Genomic DNA, 17,640 nt, shown 5'->3' with positions numbered 1-17,640 from the left:
ATCAGACAGCCATTGAAAATTGGCAAGTTTCAGCCACATTCATATAAATATTGCTCCCTCCACTGCCCACCCTGAGGAGGTCACTCCCCTCATGTGACCTGCTGTCAGGGACTCACCCTTCAGTGCCCTTCCTTAAGTCCCGCCCTTCTCACCAATGTCCAGGCACCTCCTCTCCAACGACAGGGTCTGGAGCATTGTGACTGCAGTGACAAGTGCTGGGAGCAAGAGAAACTAACTCTACCAAAGCAAATGGGGATTTAGTGAGGGAATGAGGGCCATTCCTCACTGTGTTGAGGGTAGAAATAGACACTTGGTTACGATGGAGTCCAGGCTGCTTCAAGAATTGTGGGTGCCACCATCATACCCTCTCACCACTGCCTTTGGTCCCCGAGTGTGTCTGCTCAAGATCTGAGTTCCAGGAAGAGAGAAACTGATTGGTCTAGGTTAGGTAGCATGCCTGCTCCTTAATTCAACGGCTGTGAACAGTGGGCTGGGGTCCTCATACTGGCCCAAACCCTAGGCCTACCACTGAGACAAGGATGGGGAAATTACTATAACCAACATTGCAGGCACCATCCTCAGAAAGGGTATGTGAGGAAAATGAGGTTCAGAGAAGTTAGGTAAAATGCCCAAGGTCACACAATGAGGAAGTGGTGATACATTATTCCTTTATGTATTACTGAATCAATTTGCAGGTATTTTTGTTGAGGATTTTTCTGTCTATGTTCATGGGGGGATACTATGATTTGCAATTTTCTGTTCTTATGATATCCTTGTTTAGTTTGGTATCAGTGTTATCCTGGGCTCATACAATGATCTGAAAAGTATTCCCTCCTTTATTTTCTAAAACATTTTGTGTAACATTGATTTTAAATCTGCCTTAGGTTTTTAAATTTTTCTTTATTTTATTTTGAGAGAGAGAGAGAGAATGTGAGCAGGGGGGAGGGGGCAGAGGTAAAGAGAGAATCCTAAGCAGGCTCCATGCTCAGCACTGAGCCCAACATGGGGCTCAATCCTATGACCCTGGGATCATGACCTGAGCTGAAATCAAGAGTTGGACACTCAACCAACTGAGCTACCCACGTGCCCCAATTATTCTTTCAGTTTTTGATAGCTTTTACCAAATGAAACCAGTTATGCCTGGAGTCTTCTTAGTGGGAAAGTTATAAATTCCACTTTTTTGTTGTAATTTTGAAATAATCACAAACTTAGAGAAAATCTAGACATGCATTTGTGAGAAAGCTGCTAAACTGACACCTCATCACCCCTGAATATTTTGACACGTATTTCCCAGAAACAAGAACTTTTTTCCTACACAACTGTGGTGCATCCATGAAAATCAGGAGTTGCCATGGATATAGAGCTGACACCTAATCCTTGGACTACACTCGAGTCTCTTCCAACATCCCAGGAACCTTGCAACGTGAAAGGGGCCCCTCAACATCCCTGCTGCACTCAGTGTCTTGTCACTAGTTCCTGGGGACTTTCCAGGATCACAGGCCAGTTGTTTGTGGAACGTGGAAGGCCCCTCATCTGGATCGTCTGACATGTCCTCATGATAGGTTAAGGTTCTCCTTCCATGACAAACATCCTTAGGTGGTGCTGTGCCTGTGTCCTAGCAGGAGGCATGCAGCTTCTCCTTGTACCACTGACAATCACCCACTGAAGCTGGGGTCTCCGGGGGTGTCCATCATAATACTCTTTCTCTTCTGAAATTACTAAGCATTTTTGGGGGGATACTTTCAAACTATGTAAATATCCCCTTCCTCAGAGAATTGTCAATGTAATCACTTATGTAATTATACCTGAATGCTGTTACAGCTTCCTATTTTACTCAGTGCATTACAGTCTGTTATCTCACTGTTTATTTTGATGCTCAGACTATTCCAGACTTGAACAATTGGATGCCACCCAGGCTGGCTCCTGTGTCTCTATGACATGTGTCCAGTCACTCTGTGAGCACCTCCTTGCATTTTGCACTAGATGTTCCAAGGTTTACCTTGTAATTTCCCTAACATGGCCCTGGAATCATCTACCTCTCCAGAGAGCTCTGGTTTCTTGGATGAAAGCTGTTTTTAGAAGTTAGGATCTGGGCTCGTTGTTATTGGATGTTATAGTTAGGTACTTTCTAGCTACTATTATCTATCTATCTATCTATCTATCTATCTATCTATCTATCTATTGATCTATGCTTTATTATACACCTTATTATACCTTACTGTGACAGTACACCCCATTACTAGTTTCTACCTTAATACTGTTGTGGCCAGAGCACACAGAGTGGCTCACTTCTCCACAGAATCATGGCCTAGATTTCCGGTTTCTGTCTCCCCAGGTGGTGGAACTCACTGCTTATCATCTGCATCTGATCAGCTTCATTCTGCTCAACTTCTCAGTGCCTGAAACAGTGAGCACTTTGAGAGGAAACAGCAGGAAGTCAGACTCTCTTCAGGGAGTCTCCTTGGGATTCAGATCCTCCAATCATTTGTTTCCTAAAGCATTCTAATTTAAACTATTAATATGACAAGTACTACAAAAGAGCAAATGAGGGAGTTTATAGTTTGACAGTTGATGATGGTTCATATCAGAGGAAAGCCAGCCACTTGTGGGCACAGGTTTAGGAAATTTCTCCAGACTCAGACACTATGTCCTTTTCATGTTGAGAGGAGCAAAGGAGCTAAAGTGCTGCAAGTTCTGTCTTTGTTTCCTTCAGATGCCTCCTTCTATCTCTACTCCTTGGCTCCACTACAAGCAGGTTCTACATTCCTCCTGCCTGGGTCACTTTTAGCCAAAAACTCCAGGTTGAGTAGCTTTACCAAGCACCAAGGGTCAAATGCCACAAACTTGCATCAATTTTTCCAAAAAAAGGGAAGAAGAGGAACACTCCCAACTCAGTATCTGAGGCTATCATAACCTTGATACAAAAGCTGGACAGAGACAGTAAATAAAAGGAAAATTAAAGCGTAGTGTATAATTGCTAAGCAAAATATTATAAAATTAAACCTAACAATGTAAAATGCTATCAAAATATAAAACAATATTAAAGGATAGTACAATGTGATAAAATGGACTTATTCTAGAAAAGCAAGATTGATTTAGTATCCAAACATCAACTTAAGTAGGGGAAGCTGGGTGGCACAGTCAGTTAAGTGTCCAACTCTTGATTTCAGTTCAGGTCATGATCTCATAGTTCATGAGTTCCAGCCCCACATTGGACTCTGCACTGACAGTGCAGAGCCTGCTTGGGATTTCTCTCCCCTCTCTCTGTCCCTTCCCTGCTTGCTCTCTCTCTCTCAAAATAAATAAACTTAAAAAAAAAATTTTTACATCAACTTAAGTAATTAACCATATCAACAGAACAAACAGAAATAACCCATATGATCATTTCAGTGGAGGCAGAAGTATCATTGTATAAAATTAAAAATCCATTCATAATAAAAAGAAAAAATTTTTGGCAAACTATATGAATAGAAGGAAAATGATTTAATCTTTTAATGTATCTTCAAAACAGTTATGCCAAACATCACGCTTCATGGTGAAGTCATAAAATCTTTCTCTTGGAGACTGGAAGCAAAATACAAATAGGCATTTGCACTGAATGTTGTGCTGGAGATGCCACCCAGGCAATAAGGCAAGAAAAAGAAAGGAAATAGATAAAATTGTCATTAGTTATTGATTACATGATATGAACACTAAAAAAATCCAAAGAAGTCTGTAAGTAACTATTATGATTAATTATCAAAGTGCAGCACCTGTGTGGCTGTCAGTTAAGCATCCAACTTCAGCTCAGGTCATGATCTCACAGTTCATGAGATCGAGCCCCACATCTGGCTCGCTACTTTTAGCGTGGAGCCTGCTTCGGATCTTCTGTCTCCCTATCTCTCTGCCCCTTCCCTGCTGGCTCTATCTTTCTCTCTCAAAAATAAATAAACATTTTAAAATGTAAAATCAAACACTTAGGAAAAAGCCTAATGAAATATGTGCAAGAAAAAAAAAAACATACAACATTATTGAGAGACTTAAAGAAGACCCAGACCAAAAAATATATATATATTACTTGTCCATGGATTGGAAGACTCTATTACAAAATGTTAATTCTGCCCCCAACTTATCTATAGAATCTAAGCAATCCCATTCAAAATTCCAGCAGGTATTGTGGAAGTCAACAAGTTATTTCTGAAATGTATATGGAAATGCAAAACTAAAATAGCAAATACAATCTAAAAAAAGAGTAAAAAAGAAGATTTACATTACCAGATATTAAGACTAATAAAACCTACAATAACACAGACAGATGATATGGGCATAAGAATACACAGGGGCACAAGGGTGGCTCAGTCAGTTGACGGTCTGACTTCAGCTCAGGTCATGATCTCACAGTGCATGAGTCTGAGCCCCACATCAGGCTCTGTGCTGACAGCTCAGAGCCTGGAGCCTGCTTCAGATTCTGTGTCTCTGGCTCTCTCTCTGCCCCTCCCCTGTTCATATTCTCTCTCTTTCTCTCTCTCTCTCTCTCTCTCTCTCTCTCTCTCAAAATAAACATTAACAAGAAATTTTAAAAAAAGAATAAACAAAGAGATCAATGAAACAGAATAGTGTTTAGTGAGCACAACCACTTTGGAGAATTATTTAGCAGAATCAGGTAAAACTTATCATATGGAGATTCTACCACCCCATAAGTCCTCCCTCTCCTGGGCAAGTAACTGTGGCAGGTGGAATGATGGCACCCCAAAGATGGCCACATGCCAATCCCCACAATCTGAGCAAATATTGCTCTACATGCAAAAGAGAATTAAGGTTACAGATAGAATTAAAGTTACCTAGTAAGTTGACCTTTAAACAGAGAAATTATCTGGGATTATTCAAGTGGCCCCAATCTAATGAGATAAATCCATGGAGAAGGAAGGCAAAAGAGTCTGTGAGAAGGACTGGACTCACCACTGCTGGCACTGAATATGGAGGAAGAAGCCATAAACCAAGGCATGTGAGTAGCCTCTAGAAGCTAGGAATGGCCCTCAGCTTATAACCAGCATAAAAATGGGGACCTCAGTCCTATAACTACAAGGAGCTGAATCCTGCCAAAAACCAAAATGAACAGGAAACAGCTTTTCCCTTGGAGTTGTTCTTTCCCCAGAAAGAAATGCAGTCCTGCTGACACCTTGAGTTTATCCTGGTAAGACCTATGTGAAACTGCTGACCCCTTGCAGAACTGTAAGAGAATTTGTGTTGTTCCAACCCACCAAGTAATCTGTAATGTGTCACTACAGCAACTGAGAATTAATACAACAGAGCAAACAGGAAACATGAAATATCCAACTACAGTCCATGCCTTGGCTCCTGAGTATGCATGCATGTGTGTGTAACTGGTAATTTCCCTAACTGGTAATTCCAAAGATGACCACTCTTAACATAATGCAACAATCCTTCTTTCAATCATAAAAGCACTCCTCCTCTCCCCTTGGGAGATGGCTCAGGACTGGGTCCAAGCAGTTGATTCTGCAGCCATCCAAGGACCTAGAGGCGCTGTCTGTGCATCCTGGAAGGTACAAATGTGGAGTTTCCTGATCTTGCAGCCTCTGGGTTCCAAAGACTTAACAGTTAACCAGATACCTAACCTAATCAATGAGGGAAAATAGAATAATCAGAGTAAAAACTTTCTTTCACAAAAGGGAATGTAAATCCAGTAATCAGATCTGAGTAACACAGTATGTCCCTTTGGGTATGGAGGAAGTTAGGGACAGATCAGTGGACACCTTGCCTGGCTGGGTTCTGCCAGGGTGGAAGATTTGTTTCTGTTCCCTTCTGTTCTCTATGGCCCAGCCTGAGAGGGGTGTTGGGAAGGGTTATAGCCCGGGGACAACATTCTGAGGGTGGAGGTAACCATCCTGGAGGTGGCCTTGGGGAACAGTAAGAAGCCACTGCGCCAGGGCACTTTTTGCTGCCACAATCTCAAACACTATTTTGATGCCAATTGATTTGTTTCCTCTAAGTCCTGCCATGACTACTGCCCCTGTCTCTGTGACTCTAGTCAGTGGCTTCTGATCCAGCCTCCTCTCTGCCTCCAAGCAGTGGGAACAAAGAACTGAGGTAGCCAGGCAGCCCCAACCCAGTCCAGAACCCTGCTCAGGCCCCAGACCACAACCACATCCAGATGCATGGCAGATGCGGAGGTACAGAAGCAGGTGAGAACCTTTGTCAGGAGCAGGCACAGCAAGAATGGTTTAGGAGGGTCCAGGATCCTTCCCATCCCCCAGGCTATCACATCCCAGTTCCCAGAATACCACAGATTGTCAGTCCCCGCTCTAACTCTGCCTTAGTACAAAGAATTCAACTTTTGCAATTCAAGAAAGTAGGCAATTGCTGGATTGTAAAGTGGCCCTGGTACCCTGGCCCCAGGCAGAGTCTACCTCTTAAATCTCAGGATGCTTTTCCACTTGACAGCTTTCTGCTGTCAAATCAGCAGGACTGAAACCAAATGGGTTGGCCTTGTACTGCCTCACCAGCAGTCTTGATAAATAGCCAACACTATTTACCTAATAACACTATTGTGATATCCAACTAACATCTAACAACATTGGCTCCTCCACCAAGAGTCCTAGGCCCCAAGACCCAGTGCCCTTGCTGAGTAATGAACACAGCATAATTCAATCATAAAATAAAACACACATCCTGGTTCTTTTAGGAAACCTACCAACATCTCTTATCTAATTAATTATTACTAAGTTTTCCTTGTTATAAAGTCTAAAGAAAGGGGCCTGGTTTGATACATTATCTGGTCATCTGTTTTCAAGAAACACCAGACAGGGAAATTAGGCAAGAGCATCTGAACTCAAGTGGTTCTAAGAATGAAGATTCCACTGAATCAGGAAGCAGAAGTTTTAAAAGTCTTTTCTGAGGAAAGATTGTAAAGGACTTAGAGACTACTTTTTCAGCACCCCGCACATTAGAAGTAAAGAGGGTTCCATGTGCTGATCTCTGGACCTGCAGCCAGATCTCTGGACCTTTCCAGACTTTGTTGGGACTGGCCTTTACTCTCACCTGGGAGGAGAGGGAAGAATGGCTTTATTTATTTGGGAGGGACTGCACGGGCAAGGCTGGTCCTGAGGAGACTGAGACCCCTTTCCTGCCAACCTTCATCTCCTCCAGCCCCTCCACAAATGCCTCCCACTGCAGTTAAGAGTTTGCTCAGGTGGTTTTGGAAAACTTGAGTGCTGTTTTGAAGTCTGCAACAGCCTGGCTGCATGGTGCTCTCAAGACTGGGGCTCGGTGTTTCTGCCTCCACTACTCTAATCAACTTCATAAAATTCAAAGTAGGAATCTGATGCTGATAGGAAAATACTTAGATTCTCATTATGCTTTCTGAAGAATCCAGAGTCACTAATGTGTTTTATTACTGGGTTTTTTTTTTAATGTTTATTTATTTTTGAAAGAGAGAGAGAGAGAGCGAGCATGAACGGGGGAGGGTCAGAGAGAGCGAGATACAGAATCTGAAACAGGCTCCAGGCTCTGAGGTGTCAGCAGAGCCCGACGCGGGGCTCGAACTCACGGACCGCGAAATCATGACCTGAGCTGAAGTCAGCCGCCTAACGGACTGAGCCACCCAGGCGCCCCAATTACTGGGTTTTTTTTTTAGTGTCCTGGATTAGTTGCCATTTTATGGACACTGAAAGAAAACAAAAGCACTTCTTGTTCATCATCCCCATGCCGAAGTGAGTGGTTTGAAGTCCTGAGGTCCCGGTAATGACCTAAAGGAAGGCAAGGAAGCTCCCCCTGCGATAGCCACACCTCACCTGTCACCTGTTACCTGTCACCCCTGCATGTGGAAACGCTGGGAGGCATTTCCATTACTTACTTAATACCTGGCCCACAAAAACAACGCAAGCATCTCACACACACACACACACACACACACGCACACGCACACACGCGCGCGCACACACACACACACACGCAGCCGGTAGAATGAAGTGTAATGGCCCCTGGGCACAGACTTATGCAGAGGTTGGATGTCAGCCGGTAGCCACTGCTGTTCTGGAATAAACCTTCCTGGGCAGGCTCCTCTGGCCGCGGCATGAGCGTCGGGGCGGCCCCGCCGGGAGGGTTCCTCTGTCCGCAGCGACCACAGGTTCAAAGGGGCTCCTGGTTCAGTTCTGAGTCTTTCGCGCCCCCGCGACGCGTCTCTCCTTGGGGAACCCCCTCCCAGGGAGCGCGTTCCCTGGCGCCCAACCGCGCATCGAGGGAGCCCGTCGGGGGTCCTGCTTTCTCGAGAGGGGGTCCTGCTTTCTCGACCGGAAGACCTGCAGAGCGGAGGCGCAGCGCGTGGGGACGAGGCCCTCTCCCGACTCGTGCCGGGGACTCATTCCCGGACGAGAGCGCTCTCCCTGCGGCTGGTGTCGCGGACTTGCCACTGGCAAGTGCCATACGCACCTGCAGACGAGGAAGCCCGCGTTTGTCTGCGCTGAGGGCCCCTAGGGGGAAACCGGCCAATCGCGCGCCGCGGGCCCTCGTACCGGGAGGCGGACAACCCTCGCCCCCGACCCCCGGGGCGCGCGCTCCAGTCCTGGAAACGGGTCGGGACGCACCCAGCAGGCAGCCTTCCGGGCGGGGGCGCCTCTTCCCTGGCGCTGGGCGGCGACGCCCCGGGTCGGCGCCCCTTTGTGCGGCCGCCGGCGGGCACCATGCTGTCCATCGCGGGCAGGTACGCGGGGAAGAAGAGGAAAAAGCCGGCGCGGAGGAGGTACTAGGGCACAGGGGGCGCGGGCGGCGGGTGTGGGTCCCATGCCAACCGCACCCGGAGCTCCGCGGGATCCGACGCCGAGAGTACCGGCCTGGGGAGGGTGGAATGCGACGTCAAGATCCCCCAGTCCCACCCCAGAAGTGTCTCTGGGGGTCTTGCTCAGGTCTGGGGGCGGAGGGCGCTGACTGAGCGAGCTCTTCGGGAAGGGCGCGCGGGGTCTCCCGGACCAGGGCGCGCCCGGGGAAGGGTCTCCCGGGTCCACAATCCCGGGACCAGGGCGCGCACGCCCGCAAGGGAAGGGGTCCCGAGTCACGGCGGGGGATTGGAAGGGAGAGACCTTGCGTGGATGGGTGACTCCCACACTTCACCCCCATTTACCGACGGGATGCCAAGGCCCTGAGCACGGTCCCGACGCGGCAGGGTCCCTTCCACGTTCCTGGCGGGAGAGATCTGTGTGGCCCCTGGAGCTGGGCAGACGTTCCTGAGGACAAAAAATCACAAGCCTGTGGAGAGGTCACTCCTTGGGCAGCGTCCTTGGACCAGATACCCCAGGGTCTGTGCGCGTCCCGGAGCGGCTGGGGCGGGGACCCGGGGCTGGACCACACCTGGCAGCGAGGGCCTGGCGACAACCCGCCCTCAAAGCATATCCCCAGGGACGCAGAGACCCTCCTTCCACCCCCACCCCACCCCCACTGGCGCAAGGGAACCAGCTCCTGGAGGCGGGTCTGTGAGAAATTTCCAAAACCTCTCAAAATATCAATTCTAATTCCATGTCGTTTTAAAATACATAAAATGCCGTGGTAGAAGTGAAGTACAAAAGGGCAAATAGCCCTTGATACCAGTGATAGGAAATGCTCAGAACAGGTAAATCCAAAAGTAGATCGGAGGTGGCAAGGGGGTGGGAGAGGGGAAGTGACTGCTAAGGGTTAGGGGTTTCTCTCAAGGTGCTGAAAAAGTTCTGGACCTGGGGACTGGTGATGGCGATACAACATCCTGAAGGTGCTTAATGCCACTGAACGGTACACTTTAAAAATGGTTACATTGGTAAAAATTTATGGTGTTTGCATTTTACACAATAAAAAATATACACACCATGAAACTTCTCAGTAGGGGCATAGCTCAGAAACAAGCTCATCATAAGTTATTTGTCCAGGGCAGTGAAACCAGCCATCACTGGTTAATTGAAAAAAAAAAATGTTAAAATGGGGGGAGGCATCCCTAAATGTATTACATAAACTGCACATTTTTTTAATTTCACATTTTTATTTAAATTCTAGTTAACTAAAATTAACTTGGTAAGCTTGGTTTCCAGTGTAGAATTTAGCAATTCATCACTTACATATAACACCCAGTGTTCATCACAAGTACCCTCCTAAATACCTGTCACCCATTTAGCCCATCCCCACTCACCTCCCTCCATCAACCCTCAGTTTGTTCTCTATCATCAAGAGTCTCTTACGGTTTCCTTCTCTCTCTCTCTCTCTCTCTCTCTCTCTCTCTCTCTCTCTCTCTTTTCCCTTCCCTGTGTTCATCTGTTATGTTTCTTAAATTCCACATATGAGTGAAATCATATGGTATTTGTCTTTCTCTAACTGACCTATTTCACTTAGCATAATACACTCTAGCTCTATCCACAATGTTGCAAATGACAAGATTTCATTCTTCTTGATGGCTGAGTAATATTCCATTGTGTATATATACCACATCTGCTTTATCCATTCATCAGTTGATGGACACTTGTGCTCTTTCTATAGTGTGGCTATTATTGAATGCTGCTGAAAACATTGGGGTGAATGTGCCCCTTTGAATCAGTATTTTTGTGTGTTTGTTTTTTTATCCTTTGGGTGCAATTGCTGGGATGGGATGGAGGGTAGTTCTATTTTTAACTTTTTGAGGAACCTCCATACTGTTTTCCCGAGTGGCTGCACCAGTTTCCATTCCCACCAGCAGTGCACGAGGGTTCCCCTTTCTCCACATCCTTGCCAACATCTGTTTTTTCCTGAGTTGTTAATTGTAGCCATTCTGACAGGTGTGAAGTAGTATCTCATTGTGGTTTCGATTTGTATTTCCCTGATCATGAGTGATATTGAGAAGCTTTTCATGTATCTGTTAGCCATCTGAATGTCTTCTTTTGGAAAAATGTCTGTTCATGTCTTCTGCCCATTTCTTCACTGGATTCTTTGCTTTTGGGTGCTGAGTTTGATAAGTTCTTTATAGATTTTGGATACTAAGACTTTATCAGATATTTCACTTGCAAATATCTTCTCCCATTCTCTAGGCTGCCTGTTATTTTTGTTGTTTCCTTCGCTGTGCAGAATATTTTTATCTTGATGAAGTCCCAATAGTTCATTTTTGCTGTTGTTTCCCTTGCCTTCAGTGACATGTCTAGCATGAAGTTGCTGCAACCAAGGTCAAAGAGTTGCCACCTACTTCTTCTCTAGGGGTTTGGTGTTTTCCTGTCTCACATTTAGGTCTTTCATTCATTTCACAAATTTTTTTGTGTGTGTGGTGTAAGAAAGTGGTCCATTCTGTATGTTGCTGTCCAGTTTTCCCAACACCATTTGTTGAAGACACTGTCTTTTTTCCATTGGATATTCTTTCCTGTTTTGTCAAAGATTAGTTGGCCATATAGTTGTAGATCCATTTCTGGGTTTTCTATTCTGTTCCACTGATCTATGTGTCTTTGTGTGTGTGTGTGTGTGTGTGTGTGTGTGTGTGTGTGTGTGTGTGCTGGTACCATATTGTCTTAATGGCTACAGCTTTGTAATATAGCTTGAAGTCTGGAATCATGATGCCTCCAGTTTTGCTTTTCTTTATCAGGATTACTTTGGCTATTCAGGGTCTTTTGTGGTTCCACACAAATTTTAGAACTGTTTGTTCTAGCACTGTGAAAAATGCTGTTGGTATTTTAACAGAGATTGCCTTAAATGTGTAGATTGCTTTGGATAGTATAGACATTTTAACAATGTTTGTTCGCCCAATCCATGAGCATAGAATATTTTCTTTCATAAGGGTTCTATAGTTTTCAGAGTACAGATCTTTTACCTCTTTGGTTAGTTTTATTCCTAAGTATCTTATGGTTTCTGGTACAATTATAAATTGGATCAGTTCCTTGATTTCTTTTTCTAATGCTTCATGATTGGTGTATAGAAATGAAACAGATTTATGTACATTGATTTTATGTCCTGAAACTTTGTTGAATTCATGTATCAGTTCTAGCAATGTTTTGATGGTGTCTTTTGGGTTTATACAAAGAGTATCATATCATCTTCAAAGAGTGAAAGTTTGACTTCCTCCTTGCCAATTTGGATGCCTTTTATTCATTTTTGTTGTCTGATTACTGTAGTAATTTTTGTTAGTCTGATTACACACAGACTAACATCGTTAGCAAACCACAAAAAACTGGCACAAGTTTTCAAAACCTCTGGGATGCAGCAAAGGCAGTCATAAGAGGAAACTATATAGCAATCCACACCTTCCTAAAGAAGGAAGAAAGGTCTCAGATACACAACCTAACCTTACGCCTTAAAGAGCTGGAAAATGAACAGCAAATAACACCCAAAACCAGCAGAAGACAGGAAATAATAAAGATCAGAGCAGAAATTAATGCTATCCAAACCAAAAACACAGTACAACAGATCAATGAAACCAGAAGCTGGTTCTTTGAAAGAATTAACAAAATTGATAAACCACTAGCCAGTTTGATCAAAAAGAAAAAGGAAAGGACCCAAGTAAATAGAATCAAGAATTAAAGAGGAGAGATCACAACCAACGCAGCAGAAATAAAAACAATAAAAAGAGAATATTAGAGCAATTATACGCCACTAAGATGGGCATTCTGGAAGAAATGGACAAATTCCTAGAAACATACACACTACCAAAACAGAAACAGGAAGAAATAGAAAATTTGAACAGACCCATAACCAGTAAGGAAATCAAATTAATAATCAAAAATCTCCCCAAAACAAGAGTCCAGGGCAAGATGGCTTTCAACGGGAATTCTACCAAACATTTAAGGAAGAGTTAACACCTATTCTCTTGAAGGTGTTCCAAAAAGTAGAAATGGAAGGAAAACTTCCAAACTCTTTCTATGAAGCCAACATTACCTTGATTCCAAAACCAGACAGAGACCCCACTAAAAAGGAGAACTATAGACCAATTTCCCTGATGAACATGGATGCAAAAATCCTCAACAAGATATTAGCCAACCAGATCCAACAATACGTTAAAACAAGTATTCACCATGACCAAGTGGGATTTATACCTGGGATGCAGGGCTGGTTCAATATCCACAAAACAATTAACATGATTCATCACATCAATAAAAGAGAGTACAAGAACCATATGATCCTCTCAATAGATGCAGAGAAAGCATTTGACAAAATACAGCATCGTTTCTTGATAAAAACCCTCAAGAAAGTAGGGATAGAAGGATCATACCTGGAGATCATAAAAGCCATATATGAATGACCCAACACTAGTATCATCCTCAATGGGGAAAAACTGAGAGCTTTCCTCCTAAGGTCAGGAACAAGACAGGGATGTCCACTCTTGCCACTGTTATTCAACATAGTATTGGAAGTCTTAGCCTCTGCAGTCAGACAACACAAAGAAATAAAAGGCATCCAAATCAGCCAGGAGGAGGTAAAACTTTCACTCATCGCAGATGACACAGTACTCTATATGGAAAACCCTAAAGATTCCACCAAAAAACTGCTAGAACTGATCCATGAATTCAGCAAAGTTGCAGGACATAAATTCAATGTACAGAAATCGGTTGCATTCCTATACACCAACAATGAAGCAACAGAAAGAGAAATCAAGGAATCGATCCCATTTACAATTGCACCAAAAACCATAAAATATCTAGGACTAAATCTAACCAAAGAGGTGAAAAACCTATACACTGAAAACTATAGGAAGCTTATGAAAGAAATTGAAGAAGACACAAAAAAAATGGAAAAAGATTCCATGCTCCTGGATAGGAAGAATAAATATTGTTAAAATGTCAATACTACCCAGAGCAATCTACATATTCAGTGCAATCCCTATCAAAATAATGCTAGCATTGTTCACAGAGCTACAACAAACAATCCTAAAATTTGTATGGAACCAGAAAAGACCCCAAATAGCCAAAGCAATCTTGAAAAGAAAACCAAAGCAGGAGGCATCACAATCCCGGACTTCAAGCTATACTACAAAGCTGTAATCATCAAGACAGTATGGTACCGACACAAAAACAGATACTCAGATCAACGGAACAGAATAGAGAACCCGGAAATCAACCCACAAACGTATGGCCAACTAATCTTTAACAAAGCAGGAAAGAATATCCAATGGAATAAAGACAGTCTCTTCAGCAAGTGGTGCTGGAAAAACTGGACAGCGACATGCAGAAGAATGAACGTGGACCACTTTCTTACACCATACACAAAAATGAACTCAAAATGGATGAAAGATCTAAATGTAAGACAGGAACCCATCAAAATCCTAGAGGAGAAAGCAGGCAAAAACCTCTTTGATCTTGGCCGCAGCAACTTCTTACTCAACACGTCTCCGGAGGCAAGGGAAACAAAAGCAAAAATGAACTATTGGGACCTCATCAAAACAAAAACTTCTGCACAGCGAAGGAAACAATCAGCAAAACTAAAAGGCAACCTACAGAATGGGAAAAGATATTTGGAAATGACATATCAGATGAAGGGTTACTATCCAAAATCTGTAAAGAACTTACCAAACTCACCCGAAAAACAAATCATCCAGTGAAGAAATGGGCAAAAGACATGAACAGACACTTCTCCAAAGAAGACATCCAGATGGCCAACCGACACATGAAAAAATGCACAACATCACTCATCATCAGGGAAATAAAAATCAAAACCACAGTGAGATACCACCTCATACATGTCAGTATGGCTAACATTAACAACTCAGGCAACAACAGATGTTGGCAAGAATGCGGAGAAAGAGGATCTCTTTTGCACTGTTGGTGGGCTTTCCAGCCACTCTGGAAAACAGTATGGAGGTTCCTCAAAAACCTAAAAATAGAATTACCCTATGACCTAGCAATTGCCCTACTAGGTATTTATCCAGGGGATACAGGTGTGCTGTTTTGAAGGGAAACATGCACCCCAATGTTTATAGCAGCACTATCAACAACAGCCAAAGTATGGAAAGAGCCCAAACATCCATCAATGGATGAATGGATAAAGAAGATGTGGTATATATGTACAATGGAGTAGTACTCGGCAATCAAAAAGAATGAAATCTTGCCATTTGCAAGTACATGGCTGGAACTGGAGGGTATTATGCTAAGTGAAATTAGTCAGTCAGAGAAAGACAAATATCATATGACTTCACTCATATGAGGAATTTAAGAGACAAAACAGATGAACATAAGGGAAGGGAAACAAAAATAATATGAAAACAGGGAGGGGGACAAAACATAAGAGACTCCTAAATATAGAGAACAAACAGAGGATTAATGGAGGGCGTGTGGGAGGGGGGATGGGCGAAGTGGGTAAGAGACACTAAGGTATCTACTCCTGAAATCACTGTTGCACTATATTATAACTAATTTGGATGTCAATTTTAAAAAATAAACTTAAAAAAAACTGGCACAATGTTCTACACCATGGCATCTATGTTTTGTAATTGATCCTTAGGCAACCTAGGAGGTAGAGACTTCTATTATCATCCCCCTCTTAGGGCTGAGGCATAGAGCCTGGGTGGTGAAGGGGCTTCCCAGTTTACCTGCTGCCTCACTTGGACCTGGCCTCTTTCTGTGGCTTGTTGAAAGAGGCTGGGATCCTGCTGGAGAAGACGAGGGAAAACCTCATGAGACAGGGTCACCTGGTGAGCAGGTTCCAAGGAACCTGAGGGGGTAGTGAACTGAGCTGTTGAGCCCCCTCCTCATTCATTTGGCTGGCTGGTCCCCCCAGTTCGGGCTATTATGAATAAGGTGCTATAAATAGTCTTTTGTGGACATATACTTTCATTTCATCCCAGTAAGCACCTAGGATTGGAATTTCTATGCCATGTTTAACATTTAAAAAAACTGAAATCATTTTCCAATGAATGAGAGTTCCAGTTACTCCAGATCCCCTCCAACACTTGATGTTGTCAATCTTTTTAATTTTAGCCATTTTAATATATATGTACAAGTAATTTATTTTAATTTGCAGTTTTCTGATGAATTATAATGTTGCCTATGATCTCATATGCTTTTTGGCTATTAGTATATTTTCTTTAGTGAAGTATCTATTCAAATTATTTACCCATTTCTAATGGATTAGTGAAAGTCCTTTATGTATTCTGGATACAATAACTTTTTTTCAACTACATATACTACATATACTTTTTTCCATACTTAGTTTCTTAATTTTGTTGAAGTCCAGCTTACCAATCTTTTTCTGTTATGGTTTGTGCTTTTTGTGACCCATCTAAGAAATCTTTGCACATCACAAGATCTTGAAGATTTCCTCCTGTTCGTGTCTGTAGGATCTATAACTATTTCCCTTCCTTCCTTACTATTGGTAATTAGCGTTTTCTTTTGGGGGGAATTGATTTGATAGATGATTATCAATTTCATTGATATTTTCAGTTTTCACTTTCATTTATTTCCTCCATTTTCTGTTTCATTGTTCTGCTTTTACTTGATTATTTTCTTCCTTGTACATACTTTGGGCTTAGTTTACTCTTGTGTTTCTAGCTTTTAAGAAGGAAACTCAGATCATTTACTATAAAACTTTCTCCTTTTCATATGTAAGTAAGGCGATAGTCTTCCCTCTACACATTGCATTAACTGCACCCCACAAATTTTGGTATGTTGTCCTTCATTACCAATTAGATTTTTTCTTATTTCCTTTGTGATTTCTCCTTTGGCCCATGAGTTGTTTTATTTTTTTTAAGTTCATTTATCTGTTTTGAGAGAGAGAGAGAGAGAGAGAGAGTACAAGCAGGGGAGGGGCAGAGAAAAGGACACAGAATCCCAAGCAGGCTCTGTGCCATCAGCATAGAGACTGACGCACAGCTAGAAACTCACAAACTATGAGATCATGACTTGAACCAAGATCAAGAGTTGAATGCTAATTGACTGAGCCACCCAGGCACCCTGGGCACATGAGTTATTTTAAAATGTGTTAATTTGCAAATATTTGAGGATTTTTCAGATATCTTTGTTACTGTTTCTTAAATATCATTGTGTCTGACAATGTACTCCGTATGATTTCAATCTATTTAAACATACTGAGACTTGTTTTATGGCCCAGAATATAGTCTCCCTTGATGAATTTCTGCTTGTGCATAAAAAGAATCTATATTCTGCAGCTGTTTGTTGTAGTGTTTTACAAATATCAATCATACTAAGTTAGAGGAGAGGGTTCATGTCTTGTATATCCTTAATAATTTTCTAACTATCTGTCCTATCATTTAGTGAGAGGACACTGCAGCAGTCCCCAATTCTACTTATGAATTTGTCTGTTCCTCCTACCAGCTGTCTCAGTTCTTGATCCACATATTTTGAAACTCTGTGAATATATATATATATATACACATATAAAATGACTTTTTTTTAATTATGAAAACATCTCTCTTTATCTTTGGTAAGTCTTCTCTGTCTGATAATATAACCACTCAGGCACTCCAGCTTTCTTATGTCTAATGTGCACATGGTATGTCTTTTTCAATCCTTTTACTTTAACCTGTGTCTTTACATTCAAATTGTGTTTCCTCTAGACACCATATATTGGGTTTTGTTTTTTCAGCCAGTCTGATATTCTCTGCTTGTTTACATTTTTGTAATCTCAATGTGGTTGAGTTTAAGTCTGCCATTTTATTTCTATTTGTTCCATCTATTCTTTGTTATTTTTCCTTCCTTTCTTTGGATTTAATTCTTTTTTAGT

General features: G+C 42.7%; 1 protein-coding gene across 1 annotated transcript in view; it reads left to right on the top strand.

The window, feature by feature from the left end:
- Positions 1 to 7,962: 7,962 nt before the first annotated feature.
- The window catches only part of LOC131513223 (aryl hydrocarbon receptor-like), a 64,591-nt gene continuing 54,913 nt past the window's right edge, over positions 7,963 to 17,640 (top strand). Inside the window, exons 1-2 of the mRNA XM_058732556.1 lie at positions 7,963 to 7,969; positions 8,473 to 8,737. Coding sequence (XP_058588539.1) covers positions 7,963 to 7,969; positions 8,473 to 8,737 — 272 coding nt within the window. The remainder of the gene's footprint in view (positions 7,970 to 8,472; positions 8,738 to 17,640) is intronic.

The sequence above is a fragment of the Neofelis nebulosa genome, chromosome 5, assembly GCF_028018385.1.
Source record: "Neofelis nebulosa isolate mNeoNeb1 chromosome 5, mNeoNeb1.pri, whole genome shotgun sequence".
Taxonomy (NCBI): Eukaryota; Metazoa; Chordata; class Mammalia; order Carnivora; family Felidae; genus Neofelis; species Neofelis nebulosa.
The sequence above is the reverse complement of the archived record's forward strand: the minus strand, read 5'-3'. Positions and strand labels throughout refer to the sequence as shown.